The 27,732-nt window shown below is 42.9% G+C and overlaps 2 protein-coding genes across 5 annotated transcripts in view; one reads left to right on the forward strand and one right to left on the reverse strand.

Annotated features, from left to right (window-relative positions):
* EGLN1 (egl-9 family hypoxia inducible factor 1) overlaps positions 1-9,812 on the forward strand; it is a 35,299-nt gene extending 25,487 nt beyond the window's left edge. Inside the window, exons 2-5 of one of the 3 annotated variants that reach the window (XM_037393235.1) lie at positions 1,136-1,255; positions 3,376-3,512; positions 4,949-5,016; positions 9,101-9,812. In XM_037393235.1, coding sequence (XP_037249132.1) covers positions 1,136-1,255; positions 3,376-3,512; positions 4,949-5,016; positions 9,101-9,204 — 429 coding nt within the window. In that variant the 3' untranslated portion in view covers positions 9,205-9,812. Of the gene's footprint in view, positions 1-1,135; positions 1,256-3,375; positions 3,513-4,948; positions 5,017-7,087 lie in introns of all 3 variants that reach the window. The other 2 variants (XM_037393236.1, XM_037393237.1) reach the window with 2 other exon arrangements.
* On the reverse strand, positions 9,051-27,568 carry SPRTN (SprT-like N-terminal domain). 2 transcript variants are annotated; one of them, XM_037393233.1, is made up of 7 exons: positions 27,233-27,568; positions 25,735-25,834; positions 24,689-24,739; positions 23,775-24,042; positions 18,171-23,495; positions 17,992-18,068; positions 9,051-16,746 (listed from the first exon to the last, which is right to left on the reverse strand). In XM_037393233.1, the coding sequence occupies exons 1-5, from the start codon at positions 27,499-27,501 to the stop codon at positions 22,780-22,782; spliced, it is 1,404 nt and encodes a 467-aa protein (XP_037249130.1). In that variant the 5' UTR covers positions 27,502-27,568; the 3' UTR covers positions 9,051-16,746; positions 17,992-18,068; positions 18,171-22,779. The 2 variants fall into 2 exon arrangements, with proteins under 2 accessions (XP_037249130.1, XP_037249129.1); XM_037393232.1 differs by lacking the exon at positions 24,689-24,739 and adding an exon at positions 24,798-24,926 and having other exon boundaries at positions 27,233-27,567.
* Between the last annotated feature and the right edge of the window lie 164 nt (positions 27,569-27,732).

Here is a 27,732-nt window from a genome sequence, read left to right on the forward strand (position 1 = left end):
GCTGAGCGACAATTAATGTCAGGGTTTAATTTACATGATACTTCTCAGCAAAACCCCCTAAATTAAAACTTCCCTGTTATTAGGAATGCTGTTGCAGGGCTGGACCTGGATCTCCTTTCAGCACTGTTTATGCTCCATGAGAGCTTGGATGGGGTGTACGTGGGACTTTTTTCAAGAGGGTTGGCTTTCAGTGGAAACCAAATATCTTCCTCTTCAGCCCAGCTTCGCTTTTGTTTTGTTCCTTTTTTCTCCCTAAGAAAGGAAATTACAGAACCCTTATTACATTATTTGGTCTCTAACTCACTGTTTTGATTTTTGTGGGTTTTTCTTCCTGCAGCAAAACTCGTAAGTAATGACTCTGCCAAATATTAGGTCACATTACTTGATACATGTAGTATGTTTACATAATGTGAGACCTATAAGGATGACTACGCTATGATTACAGTACAGGCACTGAGAAGCTGAAGTGCCTAATCTCAAAAATATAAGTATAGTTGAATTTTGTAGCTTTGAGTACTTTCCATACAGTGTAGTTGTTTCCATCTCATGTGAATGAAGTTTGGCTTAACTTTTAGGGGTTTTTTTAATGACCTTTTGGTCGTTAATGCAACTTCTGGCAAATACTGTGTTCTGATTTCTGCCTAGAACGAGCTACCAAAGAATTGCGGCTTCCTTTAGTAGACTATATATGGAAATAAAGATTTTTGAAACAAAAGATAGCTGTCTGTGAACTTGAGTCTGGAAAACAAGTATTCTTACCATAAGGAGAAGCGCGTGCTACTTAATTATGCACAAGACGTTTTTCTTCTCATGTGTTTCATTCAAGGGAGGGAAATCTGAATGATTAGTCACAACATGGGAGCAGCCCCACCTTCCATACTTTAATTAACAGTGTTCCTGTCGGTGTGTCTTATGCTTTTGTTGTAGACATCTGGGATCTAAACCACTTTTTCTGGGATCAAAACCACTTTTTAACTATAAAGGAAACACAGATAAAATTATTTTCCCCTTATTTCTATCTTAATTTTTCTGTTGCTTATATATGAATTACTTAGCAATTAATACAGATAAACCATAGACTTCTTCCCACACACAGAGATAAAATTAATTATCGTGTTTGATTCTTTGACTCTAGGCTATGGTGGCTTGTTATCCAGGCAATGGAACAGGATATGTGCGCCATGTTGATAACCCAAATGGAGACGGAAGATGTGTTACGTGTATATATTATCTTAATAAAGACTGGGATGCCAAGGTATGCAATAATTTCTTCCTATATAACTTTTTTTTTTAAAACCTGTACTTCCTAGTGCACCTTTGCTACAGGTCTTTGTGTCCTTATTTCTGTGCCTTAGTTGCATTCTTACATTACGTTAACTGTGAGGTTGAAGGAAAGTTGCATGTTTTTTGTGTACGTTTCTTACAAGTATCTGCTATTGTCCAAAGCTTCATAAATACCTAATTAGTCAACTTTGCGTACATTATTTGTATGGTGAACACCCATATACATACACAAAGAGTAAATAAAGATTATTTGAAAGACAGCTGCTTTTAGTTTATTTCTCCTTTTATTCATGTTGAATCTTGAGTTTACTGTTTGTGCAACTAGATTACTTAAGTTGCTTCTAAAGAGAAAGATGCTGTAGCTTGGGAGCAGTTTCAAATAAGCCAAGTGTTACAGTTACTGCTGTATCAGTATAGTTCAAGGCAGCACAAGTCTCTGTATCGTTGTAGATACAGGGTGTAAAATAGTTAAGGATTTATAACACAGTTCAAGTGGTCTAAGAATTTACTACCAGTGACGTGAAATTCTCCATAGATGTAGTGACTATGATAAAGTAACTTTTAAATAAGGATTTTTCTAACGGTTCAGTGGCATTAGCTAGATTTAAAGAATGGACCTAGCTAACTGGCTGTATTGAAAGCATGAGAGAGTAATGCAAAGATAGCTTTGTTTATTTCTTGATTGCTGTGCAGCTAGCTATGGAGAAGTTTATTCTCATTGTATATGAAAAAGAAAAGATAAAACTACTGATACTTCTGTTGTAGTTGGGAAGTTGCGTGTGAATTGAGTGCACCAGATACAGATAACGCAAGTTGTAGCTTGAGGGCTTTTTTCCTTGGGTTTTTTTTTAATTTCTTTTCTTTTCTTGAGTGCTGTCTGTTTCTTCTGAGAGCTGGATGAGACAAGGAAACTGATAACATACTCAAAATTGGTAGATTGGAAAGCTGAGTCAGAAATTGATGCAGTTCAAGCTCTCTGTTTCTGACTTGCTTTTTGAAATGTCAAATTTGATCCTTCAATTAGGAAATAAATTACTAGCCTTATTTGCCATGATAGCATCTTTGTATATAAGTGCGCTAGATGGGCAGAACATCTTAAAAGGTACCTTTGGGGCATTTTTGGATTATTTATGGTTTCTCTCCTGGAAAAAAAAGAATACATACCAGAGTGTCAAAGTCAAGCAAATTGCATTTTTGCAATAGCTGAAAAATTTACTAGCTGAATATTTGATTTATGAACAAAGGTATTGCATTTCCTGCAAAATCTATTTTAAATTACAAATTAATATGTTACCAGGTGTATTGGTTAGCAAAGAAAGAAGCTCAGACTTTCTTTAGGAAAACAAGTTGATTTGAATTACCGCTTCTCGTTCGCTGATTTAGATCACAATTAAAAAACCCAGTCATTTATATCAACTTACCTTGTTAGTACTTGCACAGTTACGACTTTCCCATGAAGGCCTACAGTGGCTATCTATAGTTAAATCTAACTACATCAATGCCATCACTAGGAAGAAGGTTATATGACTTAAAAATAATTAACCCCACCTACTTGTGCTGTTCTCTAGGCATGCATATTCAAAGCCTGGAAGAGATCTACATTGACCAACAGTAATAAAAATTCAAACTTTAGTTTGAAGCTTCCTAGTCTTTCCTAATCTTCATTACAGAAACATGATAAACCTGTGCTGCTGTTAAATAAAACAATCTCGTTAATGGGGAAGGGTGAAACTTGGATGTGAAATACAATGTTTTATTATGCTAGCGTATTTTTAGCCACCTGTGTAACATCAGTCGGTCTTGTCTGTTTTTTCAAGTAGGTAATGCAGCTAAAAAACCAACCGATCTAAACCCACAGCTGTTTACTTAAATGTGAATGGAGGTTTAATATTTGGAAGCAGTCAGAAATTACTTATTGAAAAATGTGTGAAACACTTTGTTAAATGTATCAACAGAAAAGCCGTAGATTCATAATTTCTGTAGTATCTGATAAAGGCTTTTGTTTTGGTTCCAAGTGTCTGAAATATTTTCAAATGCTATATTTGCCGAGACATTGTTTTCAAGCACTGGTTTTAAATACTTAATTTGTAGGTAAGTGGAGGCATCCTTCGGATATTTCCAGAAGGTAAAGCCCAATTCGCTGATATTGAACCCAAATTCGATAGACTGCTATTCTTCTGGTCTGATCGCCGCAACCCTCATGAAGTACAGCCAGCATTTGCTACAAGGTAGGACTAATGGACTCCATATATTGCATGATGCTTTTTTTTATCAAGACATGAGCAAATCTTAATGAGAAATAAGTGAAACTGTGAATTATGACCTGATCCCAGGTCTTTCCACATACACTTTGAGTTGCATTGTGACAAGACTGGTTTTTTCTGCTGATTCATTAGGCTTTCGCTGTGCTTCTGAGTCGGTACTAATGTCTGATCCCTTATTTAGGAGAAGACATCCTCTTGGGTAGGCAGGAGGGGGGACTGGAAACGCCAGAAGTTTCTGATAGTGTACTTGGCAGAACCGGGTAGCAGCACAGAGAGCCATAAGCAGACCCCACCTTAGCCAAGGGGCGCTGTCTTCATTACTTCTCTGTAATGACTTTACACTCTCCTCCTTTCCCTTTGTCCTGACACCTCCCTGTGTTACTGGAAGATTGACTAGGTACTGCAGCCTTTACCTCCCCTCTTGTTGGGAGGGAGGTGTTAGAAAATAGTGGTATTCAAACTTGCGGTAAACCACAATTTAGTTTGGGAATTGGGAGAGGTCTGTGGGGCAGAAACCACCAATGATGGACCAATCTTTTCTTTCTCTCGGGTGGTAGAGGAGTTGCCCCCAGTCTGAGTCACAGGGGGAATTTGGTGTCTCCTTTGTCCCTCAGTGTAGGGCAGTGGATGATGCTAAAGGTACTCGCATTCATTGCCCCCACATCTTGAGTGGCGTTTCCACACAGAGTTAATAGGTAAATGGTTGAGTTGTTGATCCAGATTTCCTGTTGCCCATGTCGCAACAGGTTTGGATGGCAGGAGCACTGAACATTGACTGGAGCTGTGAGATAACACAAGTACTTTTGCAAGAAGTAACTTGAAACTGCCATTGGCGCATCCTCTTGGAGCCTTTCGAGAGGCTGTACCGCTCTCCCCTCCCCCTTTATGCTCCAAGCAGGGTCAGGGAGCGAAATGCCATTTACTGAAGTTCCTTAAAGTCTTCTCTTAGTATCTGGCATTTCATATGTAAATCCTCTACGGGCAGTGGAAAACCAGAGGAGCTGTGTAAGAAGGGGTGGTTAACTTTCCCTTATGGCGAACGTCCAAATGAAGAGGTTCTTGCAGCGTGACTCAGTTGTAGGCTTAAGTAAAGTAAAAGATGAGGTCACAGGGCAAGGTGATGCAGACAGCGTTACAGGTTCTTGGCAAGAACCCTAGTAGCAGCTCATTGGGGAAAAAGAAGGGTAAACTTACAGCATCAATGTCACTCTCTCAGTGACTGTTCAGACAATACCTACTAATGAAAGAAAAAAAAAGACGTGCTTGCTTTGTGCTTCATGAAATCTTTCTTCTGTCAGACTGCAGAAGTACCACCTCGTTTAGGTTGTGTTTTATGTCAAGTGCCTCACTGTCTTGTTTTCTTCGTAGTTCAGGAGTTCTTTTTCCATCCGTTTCCCTAGGTACGCAATAACAGTGTGGTATTTTGATGCAGATGAAAGAGCACGAGCTAAAGTAAAATATCTAACAGGTAATCTCTTGTTAGTATCTTCTGTGTTCTTTTTTTTCTGAAAAAATAGCTAAGCCATCCAGCCTCGTTTCCTTGGCCCACCCTGTGCACAAAAAGCGGGAGAAAAGCGGAGTCAGGTTTTATAGGGAAGGTGACCCACTGATTTTGATGCTAGACAGTGACTTGGGAAATCCAGGTCAGTGCCTTGTCCTGCTGACGCTTCCTCTGAGACCTGAGGCTGCTCAGTATTTTTATATGGGGGATGCAGCTTCTCCCTAGTCTTGTCTCCCTAATAGGTGTCGGAGGGTAAACGCACCAGAGACTGGGGCACTGCAGAACCGAGAGCCCTGGAAATAGTTTTGATTAAATATAGTGATTCAGCAAGTGAATACAACTTAACTTGATCAGAGTCTCTATATTGGAAAAACAGAAGTCTAAAATTAAAATCTGGCATCGGAGAATGGAGTTACTTCCTCCATTTCCAATTCCACATATCTAGCATCTGTTTTCCTTTACTGGCTTCTCCCTCAAGAGGAAGTTGATCTAATTTTCCTGTTCAAATTAGCATTATGAGGAGAAATAGCCTAGGACTTCTGTCATGCTTGTAATTGCCATCACGATTTTGTGTTTGTTACAGCAGTTTAAAAATAAACCAAAATCGGGTATACCACTAAGCACACACATCCACAGGGCCAGTTTATCCACAGTTTTGTCCAGAGCTCTGAAACCGATGATGCTGAAGACGTGTGCCAGTCATTTACGAATGAGGTTTCCATTCATTTGCTGTTCATCGTCTGAAGCTCATAACTCGCCCCAGAGCTATCCCGTGGCTGCCAGAGCTGCAGTCCAGTTCAGCCCCCCTTGGTGCAGCCGGGGACTTGATGCATTTCGGGAGCAGTAAGAGCAGCGGCTCTGGCCGGGCTCGCAGAGAAACAGTCAGTCCGTCAGTCCGCCCGGGCTGTCCCGCTGCTGGCTTCGCCGGCAGTGGGAATGCGGGATAACGCCCGCCTGGTCCCGCAGGAAGCCTGTGTCTGTCTGTAAGCCGGGATTCGTGTCCCACGCGTGGGACTGCGCAGCCCCTGCAGCCAGCCTGGCCGGACCAGAGCTGTTCCGCTGGGCTCTGCGCAGCTGCTGCCCTCAGAGTGCAGGGAAGTGAGTGGGTGGGCTTGTGTGCTGCTCCCCCCCAGCCCCCCTCCCTCTCCAGGGTCCCCCTAAACTGCAGGTACTTAAGGAAGGAAAGAAGGCTGAGTTGGAGGGGTTGTTTAAATTTCAGTATCAGTTTGCCCTGTTACTTATTTTCATTATTGTACTGTTGTGATTTCATTTTCATTTGCACTTAAAATTGCGTTATTCCTTGCTCTGTATCTGCAGCAAGAACTGTGCAAGATGCTCTTTATTTTCTACTGACAATAAAATGTAAGATTTTAGAATAAAATGTCATAAAATAGGAAACTATTAATTTTTTGCTCAGTGTCAGTCTAACTAAAGCCATGCAGAGTATGTGTGAATTTGTCTTGAATATGAGGTACCACATCTGTTAATATTTTGATGGTCAAACTTTTATTCGAGGGTTCCTGAGGTTATGTAGGTAAATTTTTAGAAAAAAGGATAGAAGAGGTTGGTTGGTGGCTTTGTTTACTTTTTAGCAGTGAGTCAAATGGAATGTTGCATTTTAAAACTCCCTCAGAGTTTCTTTACAGAGGTAAATACCCAGAAATTCTGGATATTCCGATACAGCATAATGGGCAATATTCTCAGATTCTCAGTTGATCATTCTTAAAGCTTACCTTTATAAAGGCTGAGATGATGAGCTTCAGAACTGCACGCGTGATGTGAAGCATGCGGTCATCTACTTGGGCAGCCAAATACATGCCTGTTTTTGCAGATGATCACTAACCACAGCTCGTTAATCTTACTCAGCACAGGATACAGAGCATGCATACAAAAATATCTATACTGCTAGATCATACGTACTAGACAATCTCTGAAGTACTCTCTTAGAACTAATCTGAAAAGCAGCATAGCAATTCTGTGGATTGTACTTTGATAAATACTGAAAAATAATTCTGACTTCCTTTTCGTATTTCTGCAGGTGAAAAAGGTGTGAGGGTTGAACTTAATAAACCTTCTGACTCAGTTGGGAAAAACGTTTTATAAGCCTTTATAAGCAACTCCCCTTGCTGTTCTCCCTGATAAATCTTGATGCTATCTATTAACTTTTGAATGTGAATAACAAGATAAAGGAAAATCAACAACAAACCAACATTTTAATAAAGAAGCAAACAGTGTTTCAATGTTGCATCAAATAGAAGGTTCTTTGACTGCTGAAGCATTGTACTATGTGATTGTGACTCCAGGCCTGTGACTGCTTATGTGAAGAAGATAAGCAATCAGTAAGAAACAGCATATGCATCTGGACATAAATAAGTGCCCTACATAGAATTTGCCCATCCTTATATTTTGCCAGACCTGTCATCCAGCTGAATCCAGTTCATCTCTCCCTTTTTTTATATGGTAAAAGTTTGAATTTTGGGTAATTTTTGTATGACCAGGTACAGTTTATCAAAATTGAGTCTTAAAAAAAAAAAAAAAAAAAAAAGAAAAACTGAAAAAAAAAAGAAAAAAGAAAAAAATTTACAGTATTCTCCAAAATAACATGGATCTATTTTTGTAAAACTGTTCATACTGTTCTCCTCTGCCATGAAAGACCTAATTTAAAGTAAGGGTTGCCAGTAACTGATAATCACTTTAATTTCTTTACACCTTAAGTCAGAAAAGGAGCACTTTAATTACCAGCTAAAGACCTGATTGTTTTATATCATATCTCACACTAATCTTAACTTTTAAAGATTGCTGCTGTATTGTTTTTTTGACTATGTCCTCTTGAACCTTATTAACAGAAGCAAATCAGTATCTCGCTATTAGTAACATTCATTTGTGGTTTTGTATGTTGAGTCCACAGAGGGGAAGTTTCTGTCTCTTCTTTGGTTTTTTTCTTTGTTTGGTTTTTTGTTTTAGGGGTTTTTTGTCTGTTTGTTTTTTTTGTTTGTTTTTTTTAAGTGACTGGCACTAAGTGAACTTGACACTATCGGTTGCTATCATTGGCTTTGGGGACCTGGTAAATACCATCAAGTTACAAGAATATACAAGGGCTTTCCTAGGCTATTAGAGGTACCCAGAACCTCCTTACGTACTTGACAGAAATTTTTGAGCATTCTCCCTTTTCTAAAGAATACTTGCCACCCCCCTTTCCTTTGTGTGTAAGTTAATAGAATATCTAAAATTAACTTTTTTTTTATTATTTTCAAATGTTGATGTCCCATGCAGTCTGTAAGTTGACGCCTTGATCTGTTATATAGTATCAAGGAGATGGTCAGCACACTGAAGCTGAAGTGCATCACTGTAGGCTCCTTGTGCAACACATCTTTAGGTTTTCACTGTGCTGAAGGATTTCCCCAAAGAGGCACTGCCCTTTGATCAGTACTGAGGTATATATTTAGTAAGAAATCATTTACTTTCTTTTACATTGTTTTCATTTTATCACGGAGAGGGGACATCACAGAATAAAAGTGAGATGTGCAGAAACTTTGATATTCTTATTTTTAAGAAATTGATGTTTTGGACAGTGATTTTTTTCTTCTTCTTTTTTTTTTTTTTTTCCCTGAGCTTTAAAAGCTTAAGAAAACAAAAGCAAACTATGTTCATATTTACAGGAGTTTGAGTGTTGATCAGCTTCCCTGCTGCAGTTTTCTATCTGTCCCTTACTTCCTTACTTAGCCAAAACAATGTGAGTGTACAGAAATATTTCTGTATGTATTACAACTTGTGACAATTTTAACATCTGTATAGTTTGTATTCAATTAGAGACCTTTTCTATGGAAAGCTCAGTAATTTTTTATTAAAAAGATTACTATTGTTCATGTAAAACATGAAAAAGCTAATTGTTTAGTAACAAACTGACAGAAGAGGGAAAAATTCAGTATTGGTATATCATTTAGGAGAACCAACAGAATTCCCAGTTTTGTTTTGATTTTGCTTTTCCTTTTTTTTTTTACTAAGTTCTTGCCCTTTACAGTTCTCTTCCTCTTTCCTCTTTTCTTCCCAGAAAAACAGACAGGATACCTTTACTGTAAGTGCCTCTGCCAACCTGGCCAAGGAGTGCAAATCTTCATTACTGTCTGGTCTGCAGTGCATTTAGGCTACCAGTGAAACAAGCAAAAAAGCCACCTCTTCTACTTCATCTTCTTTAGTACTGCTTTAACGGAGGTTTGGTTGGTTTTGTTCTAGAAGTGTAAGCATAAGCCTTTAAACTCATCTTAGCCCCTGTGTAATTCAAACTTTTGCAGTTCCACGGCGTATCAAATTCTAATCACACTGTAGGTTTGTGCTTGCCAGACAGGTTTAAAAAGTGCTTATTTTTTCACTCCATGTAAGTCATTACAATAGGGTCAACAAATCAGGTCAGCCATTTCTTCCATGTCCTTTAGGAACCATTCATTTCACATCAGTTGAATATTCAGTCTTGAGCATCACCAAGCAGGTCCTTGTTTTAAAACTATTTTTTAAACTGTCTTATGATCTGTGTGTGTCTAGTCCTGGTTAAAGATAAAGCTTCATAATGCTATTTTTATTCATGATGTTAGCTGGCTGTGAAATATGAGACCTTTATCTATAGCAGGCAAAGAAATTCAGGATTCGTTTACAGGTTGCCTATAAAGTTGTGTAATTTGAAAAGCAGTGTTCATTATGAAAGAGCTCTCAAGTTGCTTGTAAAGCTAATCTAATTAAAAAAGATGATGTATAAAGGTTCTTGAAAACGATGTGGTTGTTTGTAATCTTTGTAACTTTTAAAACTGCTCTGTAGCCAACTAATTTATAAATGCCCCCTGATAAAAGGGGCATGTGGTTTGTGTGGGTGGGGTGGATTTTTTTGGATTTGGGTTTTTTTTTTATCAGAGCTATTTCTGCTCTGAGTAGGATCTGGTTTGGGTTTGGTTTTGGGCTTTTTTGTGTCTTTTTTTTTTTTTTAAATTGAGACTCCCTACAGTTGCCTGGGTGTGATCATTTTCCTGATTACTTTCTCCCTCAAAAACATCACCAAGTTTAGGCTGGCTGAAGAGTGATGATGGACATAGAGGCAGCTCTGGTTTTTTCACCACTGTGACAGGTATGTGAGGTGGAAAATGAAAGTCTTTTTCAAACAGAATTTGTAAAGTCTAACAGTAGCTCTTCAGTTTTACATGGGTCCCAATGAATTATGAGCCCTTTGAAGATGGCAGAAAAATGGTAGAGTCTACAGATGCCAACCCATACAAGGTGCCACACAATTTCCATAATCTTTTTGATGAGCTTGGTAATGACTGTATGGTTATCAAGGGAACATCTGGCTGGCTGTGCTCCTGTCATTGCTATAACTCTTGTGAAGCTCCTGCTGCGTTGCTTGCTGTCTTGTGCTGGTTCAGGAGGAATTACCTGGATCTCCGGATTAGTCTGCCAGCCTTAGTGCACCTTTCATGGAGCTTGGGTACTTGTCGTGCTCAGTTCTGCTCTGAGGTGATGGTTCTTGCCACTGTGTGAGGCTGAAACCTAAGTGCAGCAGCACTGAGCTGATCCCAAAGTGCTTTGAGGCTTTTTCCCTGCTTCTTACGTGTTCTCTTGAAATAGCCTCTTCCCTGTCTTTGTTTTACATGGAACAAGGAAGCAGCCTTTCTAGCACTTGTAACCCTCCTGTGTAGACCTGATTTTTTTTTGTTTTTTTTTTTTAATTATCACATTGTTGAGCGTGATATGCAGGGGGATTGTTTTGCATAGTAAAGGCAAATACTGCACCAGGGAAAGATGAAGTCTGTCTTGGGTGTTTCTCGAAAGAAAGAGGCTTGCAAATCTGAGGGGAAGCTGGCTGACAGCCTCTGTCTTAAATAAAACATCTGGTTGTGCTGACCATTTGAAGGTCAGGAGTGGAAAGATCACATTGCTAAGTCATCCTGCTAAGTATAATCAGACTGGAAAGTACCATTTCTGTGCTTGCTGAATGCTTTAAAGAGGAGGGGAGGAAAAAAAAAAATGTGCTGTGACAATAGCAAGCTTAGAGTCTCGAAACCCTGGAAGCCTAGCGTGTGTACCCTGCCTGCAGGCATGCAGATACACAGCTGCACATGCTTGCAAATACCTAGTGGGAATTTATGAGTACCGAGCAGCAAAGACTTTGAAGAAGTTCATGGGACTTAACTGGATTTGGATGTCATCAGCTTTTTTTTTTTTTTTTTTTTTTTTAATTGATGTGGTGGTGGTGTATGGAGCTGCAGAAACTTGGGTCTCCCATCATCAGCTTTCATACAAAATACCCAGCTTTTCTGTGAATGTAAAGTAAAGCTTGAATGTAAAGCAATTACTGCAAATGCATTGAAGTCTGTTTGTGCTGTTACACTGCTGCAGGAGCTGTGTTCACTTTGGAACGTCTGTTAAATCCAAGTCGCCTGACCCTGTCTGGTGGGTGTGGACAGCAGCTGACAGAAGCAGGTTCAAGGTCCTCTGTCCTGCCAGACAAAACCAGTTCCAGCGAATTTGCTCTCTTGACTTTTGCTACCACTTAGTGCCATCAATCTTTTCCCCAAATCTTCGAAGTTGAGTGAATATACAGCACATTTATCCCTTTCCGAAATGGGGAGGGGAAAGCCCACAGCTTCCAAACGGATGAGCCAGGGCCTGAGTTGGCCCTAAAACTGAAAGGGCAGGGCAGATGAGATGCAAGACACCAACCCAGTGGGGATAGACTCAAGTCCTTAGCAGGACAGGGAGGAGTTGAACAGAAGCGGTGAAGTAGGATGGGAAGAGGCTGATGGCCAAGAGACCAAGATAAAACACGTATGGGGTGTGTATAAGACACACAGGATGTGCCAAGTAAAAATCCACTGTAGGTGTCTGCTTTGGGGGGGAACACAAAGTGTGAGGAGGAAGAATACACAATGTGTTTGCCTCAGGAAAGACAGTTGATGCATCCTGCCCATCCTTTCTCTTCATGGATGCGTGTTGCAAAATAGCCTATTTTTACCTCTGAAGATGAGACGTTCCTAACTTTTTGCTTCAACGAGGAGTTGGTTTCCTTGTCTGTCTTCCAGCTGTAATTTGTTGGACTTTGGGGATTTTTTCCCCCCTTCTTAATAAATATGCAGCTTGGGATTAAACTTATCTTGGCAATGGTTTATGGGTTCTTCTGGGGAATTTACTGTAACTACCTTACATATAACATGGTGATAAATGCTGGAAAAGGTGACTGGCTCTTTTAGCCTATAAACCCAGTACCAGCACCTTCACATGGCTAAAAGTTTGCAGGGCATGCCTGGCATCAGGGTGGGGAGGGATGTAAAGCACATGGATGGACCAACAACCTGTCAGTGTCACACACAGCTGACAGGCTATTTCAGGGCAGTGTCTAAACCAGAAACCCATTATTTCTTTCAAATGCTGTTGGAGATGGGAAGTAAAATTTCATCTCTATAAATATTTGCCGTGTGGATCCAGTGCTCCTTGTGGGCCTGTCAGTGTGGTTTGCTAGGGTGGAACCGGTTCCTGACCTGGGCTCATTTGAAGGACTGGTGTGGTTCAATTTTATTTTTGCTTTTAAATAAAAGAAGAAACTGGAATAACTAAAACGCAGAGATTTGACTCCTACTCCCAATCAGGAAGCTTAGTATCTAAATACTGTATTGGGTTGTGAGCTAGTATTTCACTGCCTGAAGAAAGCAAGGGTCAAACAAAAAGTCAAGCAAAGAAACGAGCAGAACTATCTTAAGGCAGGTATCCTGCTTACATTATTGTATGTAAGCAAGATTTATAAAGCTATTAATAAAGATTGCATTATAGCAGAAGACATGGTTGCAGCTCTGTCCTGGTTTCATCTGGGATAGAGTTAATTTTCTTTTTAGTAGCTGGTGCAGTGTTGTTAGAACAAGGAAACTAGAATTTTGGAGCTTGATTAATTGCTGTTGCAATCTTGGAAAGTTTTTCCATACAGTGATGATGGGAATGAACGTGTCAAAAAAACCCACCAAACCACTAGCTAGCAACAAACTAGCTACCACCACCCCTAAACCTGAAAAGGAGAGTCTTGGCTGTTGGTGAGTGCAGCATTCAGTTACTGGAACTGAAAGATATTTCAGAAGAACTCTTTTTTTATTTGAGCACTTGGCAGCCTCTTTGGACATCAATGAGAAAATATTTCTCTAAGGAAAATGTGACTGTGAACACTAATGTTTGGCAATCAGGACCATGGGTAATAACAGAATCTGTTTTCTGAGATTAGAGTCCAGTTGATGATGTTCCTGAAGCAAAGAGCAAGGTTTGAGCTGTCACACTGGGCATTTTTATTTTCCCTTCGCTTCCCCTTCCCCAGCCACGACATAACAGTAAGTGATATGGTGCGGGGCATGTGTTCTGCAGTCATATTTTAATGAACAAGCAAAAGCTGTGTTAACTCTGTGGTCCTAAATTTTTGTTATATGTTAAACTTTTCAATGGGATGTAGGTAGCAACTTCTGAACTACTTTGCTTACTTTTATTTTTCCCCACCTGCACTATGACAAGTTTAGGTGTTTTTTTTTAAAAAAAAACACCTTTAAAATAGCACAAATAGGAAATGCGTGTAGTTAACAGTTGCTGCAACTTTGCATAACACTGCATGGTTATAATGACATAACCAGGGAGAGCATGTATTTATTTTACGGTAAAAATTAGGCTTCTGAAGCCAGGAAAACAGTAGGATGCAGGGGGTGCTGTGTGGTCCTTGTTGTGGGAGAGGCAGGGATGCGGGAGCACTGCAGGCACAGGGATGCGGGAGTGCTGCCAGCCTGCTTCCAGGGCCAGCGGAGAGCAAGGGCGAGTGGCTGGGTCCCCCTGGTGCCATCACCAGGATAAGACGTCTGTCCGGGCAGAAAAACGTCGTTGGTGTCCCGGAGATGACAAAGAGACAAATCGCTCTATTTTAGGTGGAGGATGTTGTGCTGCACAAAGAAGTTATTTGAACTCGTAGCTATCAAAGGATGTGTGTTTTGGTTGGTTGGGAGGCTTTTTTTGCTGTTGAGTACGATGGTGTAAGCTCTTGTTTAGATGCTCGGGAGGCAGGTTTATGTATGATTAAACATCTACCAGTGCAGGGATGGAGCAGGTGAGGTGAGAGGTGGTTGGGTACACCTCCAGGGCTTGCCATGGGTTTGCAAATTTTCTCTTTTCCTTGTGCGAGAATGCACTGAGAGAGACAGCTCTGCTACTGCCCTGCCTGACACTTCCCCTGCCATTCCTGTTCCTCTCCTGCCCCTTGCTAACCCCACGCGTTCGTGCCCTGCCAGGCTGCCTTGGCTCCCCCAGTGCTGTCAGCCCACTTTGGTGCTATACCCTGGTGTGAGCATTGGATTAAATTATAAAATACTTGGCTCAAGAAAATGTTTGGAATTCTTGCTCCGAGGCAAAGGCTGGCAGCAGCCCGGTGCCTGCCTTTCCAGGTGGAATGCTGCTACCTGAGCCCTTGGCTGAGAGTTGCAAGAAATGCCTGGAGGGGAGCAGCCAAGCAAGCCATGGCCAGCGTGGTGGCCTCTGGCTGCTGCCGCCTGCCCTGAGCTGGTGCTGCTTGGCAGAAGCTCAGTGTGACAAGCTGCTGACTGTCTCAGGGAAGCAAACTGATCTTGAATTGCTGAGGGTGCTCCTCCTCTTTTGGCAGGGGTGACGGGATTATACATGACACAGCTGAACCGTGGCAGCTCATGGGACGTGCCCTTCAGCTGGCCCCGAGTCAGTGTAACTAACCACGCTGGCACCACCCAGGAGCAGCTTCATGCCAGGCTTGGGTAGTTTTTCTGTTGAAGAAAGAAAAGGGAAAGATGCAAGGAGACTGGAAACCAGTGCAGGATTCACAAACACGACACCTCCTTGTCAGTCTCCTGAAAATGGTATCACTTTGACACAAATCCACAGCCACAGGTGAAAATACGCTCGGGGCTGGGCCGGACCCGTCATTTAACAACTCGGAGCTGGGTGAGGATGCTTGTCCAACAGCAGAGGCCTCCAACCCCTCTCCCTGAAGAAGTTAAGGCAGTGTTGCCCTCAGGACCTGCTGCAGGGTGGGCACGGGCTGGCTGTGACCCAATGCGTGGCTCTGGTGCTGAGGGTGCAGAGCGGTGCTGTGCTGCGGGGGTGCCCCGCTGCAGGAGGGACGTGGGAAAGGGAACAGCCCTGGGGCCTGTAAAGGGATTAAGAGGAAGGCTGCATCAAGGCAACTTGTCAGTGTTTTCCTCCAAACTGAGGTCTCATTCCTTCAGGGGACGCTTGTGTCCATAGTGCCTTGCAAACAGCTCCACAGGTGTGGCACCACTTGAGATGGGTGTCTGCTTTGGCAAAACCGCCAGATTTCAACAGCAGAAAATAAGGATATAGGATATGATGACAAAGATAACTTCATGTTGCTTCCTGTGCCTCCAGCAAGGCTGCTGCTTTGAGTTGGCTTAACAAATTTCGAGACCCGAGCACCAGCCCAGACGTTAGCAGGAACACCTCTTAGGTCGTGTCCCCTTAACTCTGCCAGATCCCCTGGGAAACGTTGCCAGCTAGCTTGAGTAGTCTCTTAGGGTTTTGCAGTGCCTGAAATACCTCCCCTTTCCTGTCATCAGATGCTTTTCCTGCCTTCTAGGTTTCTTGTAGGTACATTCAGAGTTAATTACGTCTGAGCTTTAATTCATGCCATCTGCAGGGCTGATAATCCCGACCCCCCCTGCCCCCACTGTGGCTTGGCAAGGAAGCAGCAGTTAAAACCTGCCTTTCCAGGGCAGGCTGGAGGAGGTGGTGACCCAGCTACCTGCTCCTCCGGCCATCGTGGCAGGACATCCTCCTGCCTGTCTTCTCCCTTTGTACTGTAGCATGGCCCTAGCTCCTGCCCGAAGTCCCCCAGTCTCTGATGCATGGGATGGGGAACACACCCCTCAAGGACACGGTCTGGGTGGTGGCAGTGATGAGAGCTGCCCTTGCCAAACCTTCCAGGGTGAGGAAGAAATGCACAGCTGGAAATAAGTTGATGGTAAGAGGTGGTGCGAGCACTCCTGGGCTGGGCCAGCGCAAGGGGAGGCAGATGGATCTTAACTGCCCTCTGCTGTAATTTCACTCTGTCCTGATGTGTTCGTGGGGTTGTTAGGCAGAAACCCATGGTGGTGGGAAGGGGTTCCCGGAGGTGGTCTGGTCCAGCTTCCCTGCCCTTGAGCAAGGTCACCCAGAGCTGGCTGCCCAGGACCTTTGGGGTTTGAGTGTCTTCAAGGATGGAGGCTCCACAACATCTCCAGGCAACCTGTTCCTGTGTTCGACCACCCTCACTGTAATGAAGTTATTTCTTAGAGGTATTGCTAAATGCAAATCAAAGGAATAACTCGATTCTTAGCAACATATCCTGCAGAAGACAGCAGATTTAAGACTGAAGTCCCTTACTCGCAGCTTTCCATACCCCACCTGGTGCAGGTGCCATCTTCTCTGAAGTCCCTGGGGTGTTTATCCTCAGGATGACTCTTCCCTTTGGATGCGTTTGTTTGCCATCTGCCAGAACAGCCCTGATTTTGTATCGTATCCTTCTACCACTGCGTTATCTGGAGCAGCCTGTACCAAATTGCGTGGTTCTGTCACATCAGGAAGTTCGCCTTGCTGTTGGTTGAAAAACAGCCAGTGTAAGATGTGCTGTGCTCTATGGATAGCACAGCCCCTGGGTCTTGGGAGTAATGCCTGTAAAATAGAAAGTGTGTGCTGGGTTACACGTTAAACAGGCCAAAACCACTGGACTTGGTATGCAGTGCTCAAAACGAAGGGGCATTTGAATTGGTAAAAAAACCAAACTGCTCTGGTTGAATTATTTCTTGCTTCTGAGAAGTGCTGCCCTTGAACAAAGCGGCCAGTGCTTCCTCAGGGCAGCCTGCGTCTCACCGTGCACTGGCTGTGGGCAAGTGCTGCAGGGGCTGCACCAGCGTCTGCAGGTGGGCACCTCCCCCCCAGAAAGCATGTGCCTGGCTTTTTTTGCTTCATGCCTTTCTCAAAACGCAACACACGCTCTCCTGGTCAATCAAAACCCACTTACAAATGGGTGGCAGCACACCCACCGAGCGGAGCCTCCTGGGAAGAAAGCAGGTAATTACTGGGATGCCTCTGGGGAGAGACCAGGGTGGTCAGTGGGAAGGCAAAGGCAGGGGAGCAAAGCCGTGGGGAGGAAGCAGAGTAAGAGCAGAGAGGCTCCATGGCTGTTCCTCCCGTCAGTAAGTTGCCAAATGAAGCTACTAGAATTACAAACCCCAACTAAACCAGATTCCTACAGCTCAGACACGGGGACTTCACTGAGCTCTAGCCCACAGCTCACCCCAGACCTTCTGTGCAACCAGTGACAGCTCCCTGAAGGGAAAGCACTTGCAGCCAACACAGAAATTATGGTCCAAAGGTTGATGTCATTTAAAGAAAAAGATAAAGTATTTGCCACTTCTAAATTAAGCAATAGGGGAGCCAAATATTTGGCTTGTTGGTTTTTGCTCCTCCAAACATTGTTATGCGGTTTATGAGACGTCAGGTCTAAGATTTATTAAGCCAAAAGAGCAGATGCAGCGATGCAAACGATAGGGGATGGATGGGCCTGAGACAGGGCGAGCTATTCAGGCCAAGGTGCTGCACCTTCTTAATCCAGTCTTAAAGCAGCCTGGCCTGGCAGCAGCTAAAAGGGAACGGAGGGATTAAGGCCATGGCCATCTCCCTTTTAGCTGTCACACCGAGAGCAGCTATCCATCCCTCGGCCTCTCACACCGCTCCCGCTCCCCAGCTTAGCCGAGGCGCAGGAGTGAAGTTTTGCGGTTTACAGCCCACTCTGACTTCCTACAGCTCTGTCCTGCCTCTCTTGCAGAGCTGGGCTGATGCCAAGCAGTGACAGAAAAACAATTTTTCACACAATGGATGCAAGCGGTGCGGTAGGTGTAGATGACAAAATGATACCTTTTGGGTTATTCACTGAGCCTTGGTCTAGAAAAAGGAACTACTGCCGCCTCTTCTAAGTCCCTCTTGCCGCAAAGCTGAAAGAAACACAGAAAACCCCGTTAGTTCCTTGTAAACTGACTTTGCATCCCAGCTAGTGGCAGCCCTGCCCCCGCACCCCTCCACTCCCCCTCCTTTACCCTGCCTGTGGTCCATCAGTGTTCCCGCTGATCCACCTTCAGCCCGGAGCGCGGCCCTGGGGGGGATACCAGCCGGCTAATTCTGGACTTTCTGTTCCTTCCCTGCACAGGTTGGGAAGAGGAAGAAATAAGTATTCCTTAAGTGCAAGCATTGCCACCTAATGGCCTGTGGGAGAATCCCAAAGCTCCACCCCGCCTGGTGCCTTGGTATTTTTTTTTCCATATACACAAGTACAGGAGAACGCACAGAGTGTATTTTCACGCATACCGAAACACAAACCTCTTTCACGGCCTCTGTACCCATAAACCACATTTGAAGGGTAATTTAACGTAGAGTCTTTATGGTCATATGCGAACAGTTGTTTCTTTAAACTCAAGACTCCAACAGCGGCAATAATCCAGATGCAAGTAAGAACTTGGGTATTTTAGTTTGGAGTGTGAAATTCACGGATGCTGGTGAGCAGGTAAGGCGCAGGCGCTGGAGAGTGGCTGTCTCACTGCTGTCACGGCTGGGTCTGGCAGCAACAATCACATGCTCGTAGGGGAAGAGAGGTCAGATGTAACCACAGAAGGTGGGAACTTTTAGTGGCCTTTCCATTCAAGGTGGCGAAATGCGACAGCTGATGCACAGACACCGCGTTCGAGGCCAAGCGGATCGAGCAGTGCTGAAGCAAACAGCTGTAGGGGCAGTTTCCTGGCATTCTCCAGCCAGAGCAGTCTGCACCATCCCATCATCGCCACGAATTGCTCCAGCTGCTTCAGAAGAGATGTCCGTCTCACCTTTTCTCAGAAACTCACCCTTCCTTCTTTCTCGCTGTTACCCTTCAGTACAGTGGAACTTGCTTTACTTTAAGGATGTATAGGGATGCTGTGTGCACGGAAAATACCACAGAACCGAGGGACTCTAGAAGAACACGAGGAAGAAGTAAACCCTTACAAGCCATTTACTCCATAGCACATCCTACTGCTGCAGCAAGAGAAGCTTCAACAGCTACTTTGCATTTCAGGAATTATTCACGAGTTACCCAGTTACAACTAAGCCCTCTCTAGCCTTTGATTTCATGAAATATTATTACCTCGTATGCTTTATTACTAACACCGATCCAGTGGCAGATAGAACAGCCTGTTCCAAATGAACATGTAGTTGTTCTCTTGCGAAACGTTCCTAGAAAGGCGGCTCAGGTAACTAATTCCTACAGTCCGAGCAGCAGCACCTGCCCTGCCTCAGTAATGTACTTCCACGGAGACATAAATAGCCTGCTCTCAGCTTAGGCACAGGCATTAGGGTTGGACTTGCTGTAAGAATACATTTCCCACACGACCTAGATATCCCAAAGTGAAAACAAACAGTGGTTGGACTACTGGAGATGGTAAAGGAATGCACATTATCACTTTTAAAACATGTTATAAAGCACACTGCTACTACGTATCTTCTTGCAAGACAAACTCATTTTTCTTAGCCCAAAGGAAAACTCTACTTTCCACTCTTTCATCAGAACTCATCAAGTATTACAAAACCTTCTTAGATAAATATTTTCAAGTTGTTTTTTTTTTTCCTTTATGGAAATGTTTATCTTCAAGATTCCTTGCCTGATAACAGTTTCAAGGCAATCAAAGAGCAGCCTTTTATTATAATGATGAAACAGCCAAGTAACCCTCACTTCTATAGGTTAAACTACCTAAATATCATCCGAATCATTCTGAGCAATTCCAGTAGGTCACCACAGGATGGGATTGGTTTTGCCCTCAGTTTGCACAACAATCTGGTCACAAACAGCACGCGCACATTTGACCTTGCCCATATCCCATTTGTCTCAGAAATGAGGTATATTATCCTGTTTCTTACGTTCTCGATCAGGCAACTTATTTCACAGATCAGTGAATCACGTCTGTTTGTGTTGTCACAGACAGTACCTAAACTCACTCAGGACAAAGTCAACTGACAGAGAAGACAAAATTTCTCACCTTTCACCCAAATGTACTGGTCCATTTTAAAAATATACTGGTAGTCATTGTTGTAACTGTGGGAAGGACACTGTATTCAAGAACAAAAACTTACAGAAACAGCATTCACAGTAACATACCTCAAAAAACAAGGCCATGACCTGTTAATAATAGCCTGCAATAGGTAACAACCGCAAAGCCTGTCCACCCTGCTCTTTGTCACATTTATCTCTGTATAAAATAGATCTTGGCACCATACTACTTCATTGTAAAAACACGCATGGGCAGAGGTGATGTTTTTCCACAGCTGGTCCAGAACTGCTCAATTGTTTTGGAAACAGATCTATTTTAGGCCATTTGTATATTTGAGACAGGACTTGCCTATAGCTTAAGTTCCCCGACCTGCCTGCCCTGACAGGCTGTACTATTCACTGAATTCTACAGGTCAATTCCCCCATTTGTTTTCTATTTGTTGTTCAAATGAACACTATTGATGTAAAAGAAGACATTAGGAAAAAAAAAAATAATTCATTTAACAATACCCACAATCCTCCCTTCTCCATTACTCTTATTGGTTACAGTGGGAAAGACAAGTGAGGAAACTGATGAGAACAATAGTAAAGGAAATAGCTCTCAAAAAATTGCTTCACAATGTGAGACCATTCATGATGTGAATCCAGTCCTCATCTTAAAAACATATGACAGTACAAATACCTCCGAGTCACACCGTCCTTGTAAATGTCATGTTTCACTGGGAACATTGCCAGATACTGCCATTTTTAGAAGGAAGTATGGAAAATTAACTTGTCAAATTAAGTTTTAGAATCAGTACTTGTAAAGTCTTCCACAGAAATGCAACAAAAGTGAAACTACTAAAAATATGATGGAGAAGGCAGAGGTTGACGCAGTCAACCAACACCTGTTTTTACAGGGAAATCTAAGAAGGAACATTGTTAATAAAGGAAGGATCTATTAAACCAGACTTATTAGATATACAGGTGAGCCCACTGGTGAGTAACACAAGACAGTGACAACTGCCATGTGAAAATTTAAACTTATAATTTTAAATTTTCATTAAGCAGTTAAGTACCAATTTATTCAGAATATACAAGAACAAACATTAATTATCTGTAGCATCAGTGTTCACAAAACACCTTAACTCTTTTTAAACACTGGTGTATCATTTGCCAAATTTGCACAGCAGTTTATTTCCCAATTTTAAAAGGAAGCAGCAATTAACGGATTATACAGAGGCAAATACATGTGCATCCCAGGCTAATACAGCCATTTTCAGTTGTAGCAACAATATTGGAATTTATATTTTCTGGTAACAAAAATACTTATGATTAGTTTTACAAGTACGGAAACAAGCTGTTAACTGTTTAACCAGTTAATACTTTCAGTGCAACTAGAGAATTGTTAACATTTCAGAAGGTTTATACAGAATAACGTTTCACAGCATAATGGTTTTTAGCACTCAACTGAGCAGCTTGCTGGATACTAACCACCGAGCTGGCTGGCTTCCAGAAGAAGCCAAATAAAGGCTGTCAGCTAACGTCAATTTAAACTTCCAGTGCTTTACAGGTTAAAACAGCATCAAGTGAAAAAATCACAAAGGCTTTTATGACATGGCCAAGAACAGTCTTTACCAGTATTGCTACCAATACTCCTCACAACTTTTACTTACTAGTGTCAGGATATGGGGGTCAGTTACTCGTAGGCACATAATACCTATACGCTAGAAAACAAGAGAACTTTCAACAGTTTGTGCAAGCCATCAAAAAAAGCGGGTAGAGAACCCAGCTGGGACCCTGGACCAAAAAGACACACGAAACGGAAGTTCATCAGCTTCCAGTTGACCACTCCAACTTTTAACAGTGTACCTAATTTCTAAATCCTTTTTGAAAAAAACTCCTCAAAATGATTTATTTTTTTTAATTGAGCCCTTAAGTGTACAGCCTTCTCATCTGCCAAGCATCTTACGCTTCATTTCCTAGCACTTCATCACCCTTCCGGATTTTCTCTCTTCCTGCAACAATCTACCCATTAATCCTAAACGGATGCTTTGCTATGTTTTTGATGACTGTCCGTCTCCCATTTTTGACAAAAACTCGTATTGGAGATTCTCACTCATCCATCTTTTCAAAAAGGTCACAGGTGAGAAGAACCACCCGAGTGTAATTGTGGCTTATGCAAAATATTTACTATTCTAAAAATACATGCCACTTAATTACACTGCAGTAAACAGAAGAATTCTTATCTATTATAGGTGGTTAACTTTAAGAATTGTCAAAGACACTTAAAAAAAAAACCACAACACAAAGGGGTCCTGAAAACAAAGACAAATTAGCAGGATTAAAAATGTCTTAGTTTTAAGAACTGCCTCAAAACTACACAGTTCAGCAAGTATCCACCTTCTTATTACCCAGATAATGCAGCAACAATGTTGGCACAACCATCCACCAACTAAAACTTGAGTATTTGATTCTTTGGAACACAAGTAGCAGCTAGCTTCCCAGTCAGCACTGATGCATAACTCCACACAACTTGATGTTCAGCGTGCTGACAGTATTTTAAATTCCAGTTTGCAAACCTTAAGCAAAGCAGTTTTCAAGCCATGTTTTCAGCCCTGGTTCATCTTTTTGAGACAGCTTTCTGAAAGTTTTTATGCAAGACAAGAATCAAGGTGTTCATTTATTTCAGACTCGAAAACCTCAGTCTGGCAAACAGGACAACTGACTTTTTCATTCTGCCTTACAGCAGTGCTGGAACTTGCAGAGGACACTGTAGATGCAGCTTTGGTTTTCACAGGAGCATTTACACTTAAGGTGACATCAGTACTCCCTTTTTTAATGAAATAGTTTTCAAAGGCAGTTTTGTCTTCCATTTTTGGCCATTGCTGTAGTGCATTAGTACATTCTGAGCGTTTTTTCTCAGGTACAACCTGAGCTGTTGCTGTCTGCTCAAGACAAATTTGTTTCGATGGCCTGTTAGAAAAAGGCATAACCCTCTTGCCATTTGCAGAACGTTGGTTTGATTTTTCTTCCACAACATGAGCAATTTTAACAGGCGATCCACTAACATTCTTGTAAGCTTTTGCATTAGCGACAGAGGGTTTGGGAAACTCATGCTTTGAGGCTAAGTTGATTTTCTCACAGGCGTCATCAGTGTAAAGTGGAAAGAAGATGCCATTACGGGGTGATTTTTCAAATTTTATCTCGTTTTTAGGGATTGGTATCGTCCTTACTGCTGAACGATGCTGTGAACTAACATTGCTGCTGAAATCTATGCTTTTTTCTGAGAGTTCACCGTCTCCCCCAAGCCGATAACCCTTTCCACTAAAAGGCATCAGATCTTGTGTATCACGAATTGGGGTCTTGCCTGCAAAATGAGAGAAGAAAATAAGAAAAGTTAGTAAGTTTTTCATAGATAAATCAAGGGCTTAGTATTTACGTACTTCACCTGAAAAATCTGCTGCTTGGAAGTAGTGCAGCAAACTAAACTTTTTGCAAACAATTGAGAAGAAGCCTAGAAATGCACAAATACAAATGGGCCCTGTTCTTTGCCTACATCACAGTAATGGCTAAGCAAAGCTTAGTGGTTGATCTGTATTTGTTCAAGGAAGTGTTTGGAAAAGAAAAAAAGAATTATTTTACATACCTTTGTTAGTTGACTTGGACTTCGGAAGTTTTGCTGCCCCAGTTTGCTCCTTGGATTTCTTTGAGAAGTTCTCTGGCTCCTTTACTTTTGTGAACGTACCTCCACACGTCTCTTGATGCTTAACCCACCAAAAGTCTCGTGCCGAGGGTGCTCTATTTGTTGAACGTTTCACATATCCAAAGTACGGTTTTCTGTTTTGACAGGGGCCATTGCATCGCCACCAGTGCTGGCGGTACAAATCCACCTCATCGTGAAAAGTATGGTAAATCTAGGTTTAAAAAAAAAAAACAAACATGCAGTAATTCAGAAAGTTTCTAATTTTATGTGAATAGCTCTACGATTTATTTTTTTTTTAAATGTATTACCATTTAATTCCTTCCATTACTGCTGTGATTTTTACATTACCAGTTAAAAGAGCTGAATCTGGGTATAACTTGATCAACGTTTAGCTACCATTAAAATAAAGCCTTAAAAAAAGACAGGATGTGTAGGAATATGGCTTATCTTGTTTGAACTGCAATAAAATCACTTTCAAAATCTCTCTACACTTTCACCCCAAATGACATACTGTTTAGAATGCATTGTAAATACCGGTATTGTAATCTCCCTCCAGTTATTATCTCAGTTGATGGTATCAGATACATCATATCGTCAACCCATTAGCCTCTACTCCCATAAATCTTAACTAAAAGAGACTGCTCCCAAATATTATTCTGAACACGGAGCTATTCTGTCCTTAAGATGTTTCAAATTCAAACAAAAGTTTAAAGGAAAGTAGTTACAGAGAATATACTTGAAAACTGTATGACTTAACAATTCACCACATCTTCCTCAACCTGTTTGCACCACCATCCCCAACAAAATTAACCATGGCACTGGCATACACTTGGATGCAAATTTGTATTGGTACCAACTGTGGAGTGTCCAACAGGAGTAAGTTTATTACTCACACCACACCAGGCATACTAAAAAAAAGATCAGGAAGAAATCTTTATTAAATTAGGTTAAGTGGATTATGCTTACTGTGACATTGGCTCCAGTCAAGCGATTAATGCGACGCATGTGTTTGCAGAACTCTGGTCCGTGAGATTCACGATCTTTGTCATTATTAGTAACAAAAAGCAGGGCATGGATCATTTCATGCAACAGCGTCTGAAACGATGCAAATCATTACCTATTTACTGAAAAGCATTACATACAGTTTCAAGATTAAGCTGGGAGTATTTCACTCCTCTGCATTTATCTGGGTACTGATCTTATCTTCAGGCATTCGTATGTTCAGTCTGGGTCATAAAAACATAATACTTATTCTACCTGTCAAATCAAATTACCTCTATTCCCATACCAGCAAACCATGCTGGAGAATATTACAATGACAATCCAAAAAGGAGAAATAATCCTCAAACTTAGAGTCAGACCTTTGAAGAGACCATCCCCTCTGCCACTGGGGGGGGTGGAAGACACTTGTGGGAAAGTTGAAACTGTACAACATTTTGTTCATTAAGAAAATCCAAATGTTAAGCCAACTCAAAGCAGCAGCCCCAACAGAGGCACAAAGTTATGTTTATTGTCATATCCTATATTCTTATTTTCTGTTGTTGGCCTTTTGACCTAGAAGATGAAACTACAGCCATTTTCTGATTTCAGCAAATGTTTGGCTTAATATTAAGAGGATAATTTAGGAATAAAAAAGTTGGGTTTTTTCTTTATAAAGTCAGTAAAATAAACAAATTACTTTAGACTCCTACTCAGAGTTGCCCATTTGGAAACATAAACCAAATATTACCATGATACTGCAACACAAGCAACACAAATGTAATAATAAAGCTACTGCTATTTTACAAGCTGTTTTACAAGCTATTTTACAAGAATCCCACTATGAAATGTAAAATGTTTGTACAAAGTGGTAGGGTAGATGCAATACATTTTATGTGGAGATTCACGAACAGTCTTCAAATACCTCAACGAGATCCTTCCTCGGCCTTAACTTTAGGAGTGGCTCACTTAGACGAATGGAACACATTCCACCTTTTCCTTCATATCTACACACTCCAGCACAACTGAAAGAGACACAGGAAAAAACAAGTATGAAAAGCTACTTCCGTAGTACATGAAGAAAGTTGAAAATTGAAGTTAAACCACCATCCCTTTCCAACACACGCTCAGTAACTCACATGAAAGAACACTTTGAGCAGTTACTTGAAAAACTCAACAGGATTAGCAAAAGTGAAACTATGATTTATTCAATTTCTTGCAATCACTTAATTCAAAAATAGCAATCCTGGGGGGAAAAAAATGAAAAAAAATAAATCACAGTGGACTGTTCCAAGCTGATTTGTTTAGGAGGCAGAGGACTGTTTTCATTAGAACTCCTGATGGAGCACACAATACGTAAAACAGAGGCTGGAGATTCACAACAGCTAACACCAACTTAACCACTGGTTGCTGCAATTTCACTCCTCACCCTACCCCCAACTTCTGGCTCTTACTAAACCTTCACATATCATCACTTCTGCATGCTAATCCAGCAGAAAGCAGTTATGTTGTTTTGGGTTTTTTTGGTTACCGAATTAGTCCTCTACCAGTTCAGTATCCAAATATTTTCAAGTGCCTCAGGAACACTGCAACCATTGGAGGACAAGAGGGGGGCAGGACTCCAGCAGGCAGCAATTGCATCAGCTGTGTGCGGCAGCACTGCAGCCTGTGCTTCAAAGCTGTTTTTTTTCTTTCATCTCAGATTTCCTGTATAGTCCCCTTCCTGGTTTATTCTAAGTCTTGTTAATATAACATTGTAATTTCATACCTGCCTCTCTGCCATGCTGCAAAACTATCATAAAGACCAAGAACAAGAAAAACGACAGCACTATGAGTGTGTTCTTTTAAGGTTCGACAGACACAGTTCAAGACCAAGTTACTTATTCCAAGCCAACATCTCTCCAGTTTTGCCTGCATCATGCAAAAAGCCATTTACGGCTGCCGAGGGCGACAAACGAAGGGCAACACAGTGACAGTGATCAACCCACGACCTGGGGTATGAACTATGTCAGAAAAGCAGGACATCCAGATATCTGGAAGAGAAGCTGTGCCACTGCTATCCCGCGCTACGAAGCCAGAGCTGGGAGCAGCCCCGAGGGACAAATGACAGACTTTCCTCCCCCTCCCCGAAACCCGCTGGACGATGGACCCAGTTGCTGCTTATGGGACGGCTCACAGCCTGTCCCGCAGCTCTGGCCCAGCACCGGGGGCCGCTCAGCGCCAGGCGGCTCCTGAAACCCGCCGCCCCCCCCGCTCCCGGCGCCTCCCGGCTCCAGCTGGGCCGGGCCGGGCCACCCCCGCTCCCCTGCCGCCCCCCGCCCCGGCCGGGTCACGCCCGCAGGGAGGCCGCCCCCCGGCCCGCTCCCCCGCGCAGGGCTGCCCTGCGAGCCCACCCGGCGCCGCTCCCCGCCCCGGTAGCGTACAGGGTCATGCGCGGGCTCCACGACACCTCGACGGCCGCCAGGCGCCCCCAGAAGAGCGTCTCGTTGAACTGCAGGAAGAGGCCGTGCACGTCGGGGCTGGGGTCCAGCAGCTCCCAGGCCTCGTCCACCACCGACAGCGGGCGGAGGAGCGAAGGGTCCGGCGAGGCCTCGGGGCACGCAGAAGCCGCCGCCTCCTCCTTATCCTCCGCTTCCCACAGCGCCTGGAGCTGGAGCGCCAGCACGAAGTCCTCCTCCTCCGCCGCCGCCATCCCGCGCAGCGCCGCTGCGGGCCCGCCCCGGCGGCCAGGCCCTAAACCCGCCCGAACGGCCGGCGGGGCCCACGGCGCATGCGCGCTGCCCCTCCCAGCCCGGCGCACGCGCGCGGCGCGGCCATGCGTGACCCCGCCCCGCCGGCGCCGGCAGCCTCCGCCTGCGCATGCGCGGCCGGCGGGCGATGCTGGCGCAGGCGGCGTACGGGCCGCTGTGCGCAGGCGCGGCCG

This window comes from Falco rusticolus, chromosome 6 (genome assembly GCF_015220075.1).
Source record: "Falco rusticolus isolate bFalRus1 chromosome 6, bFalRus1.pri, whole genome shotgun sequence".
Lineage (NCBI taxonomy): Eukaryota > Metazoa > Chordata > Aves > Falconiformes > Falconidae > Falco > Falco rusticolus.

Coding starts and splice junctions, on each gene's coding strand:
- SPRTN (XM_037393232.1), bottom strand. CDS start 27,501: ATGGCGGCGGCGGAGGAGGAGGACTTCGTGCTGGCGCTCCAGCTCCAG. Junction 25,835..27,232: donor TGGAGCCCGCGCATGACCCT/GTACGCTACCGG, acceptor TGTCTCTTTCAG/TTGTGCTGGAGTGTGTAGAT. Junction 24,927..25,734: donor CGAGGAAGGATCTCGTTGAG/GTATTTGAAGAC, acceptor GCATCGTTTCAG/ACGCTGTTGCATGAAATGAT.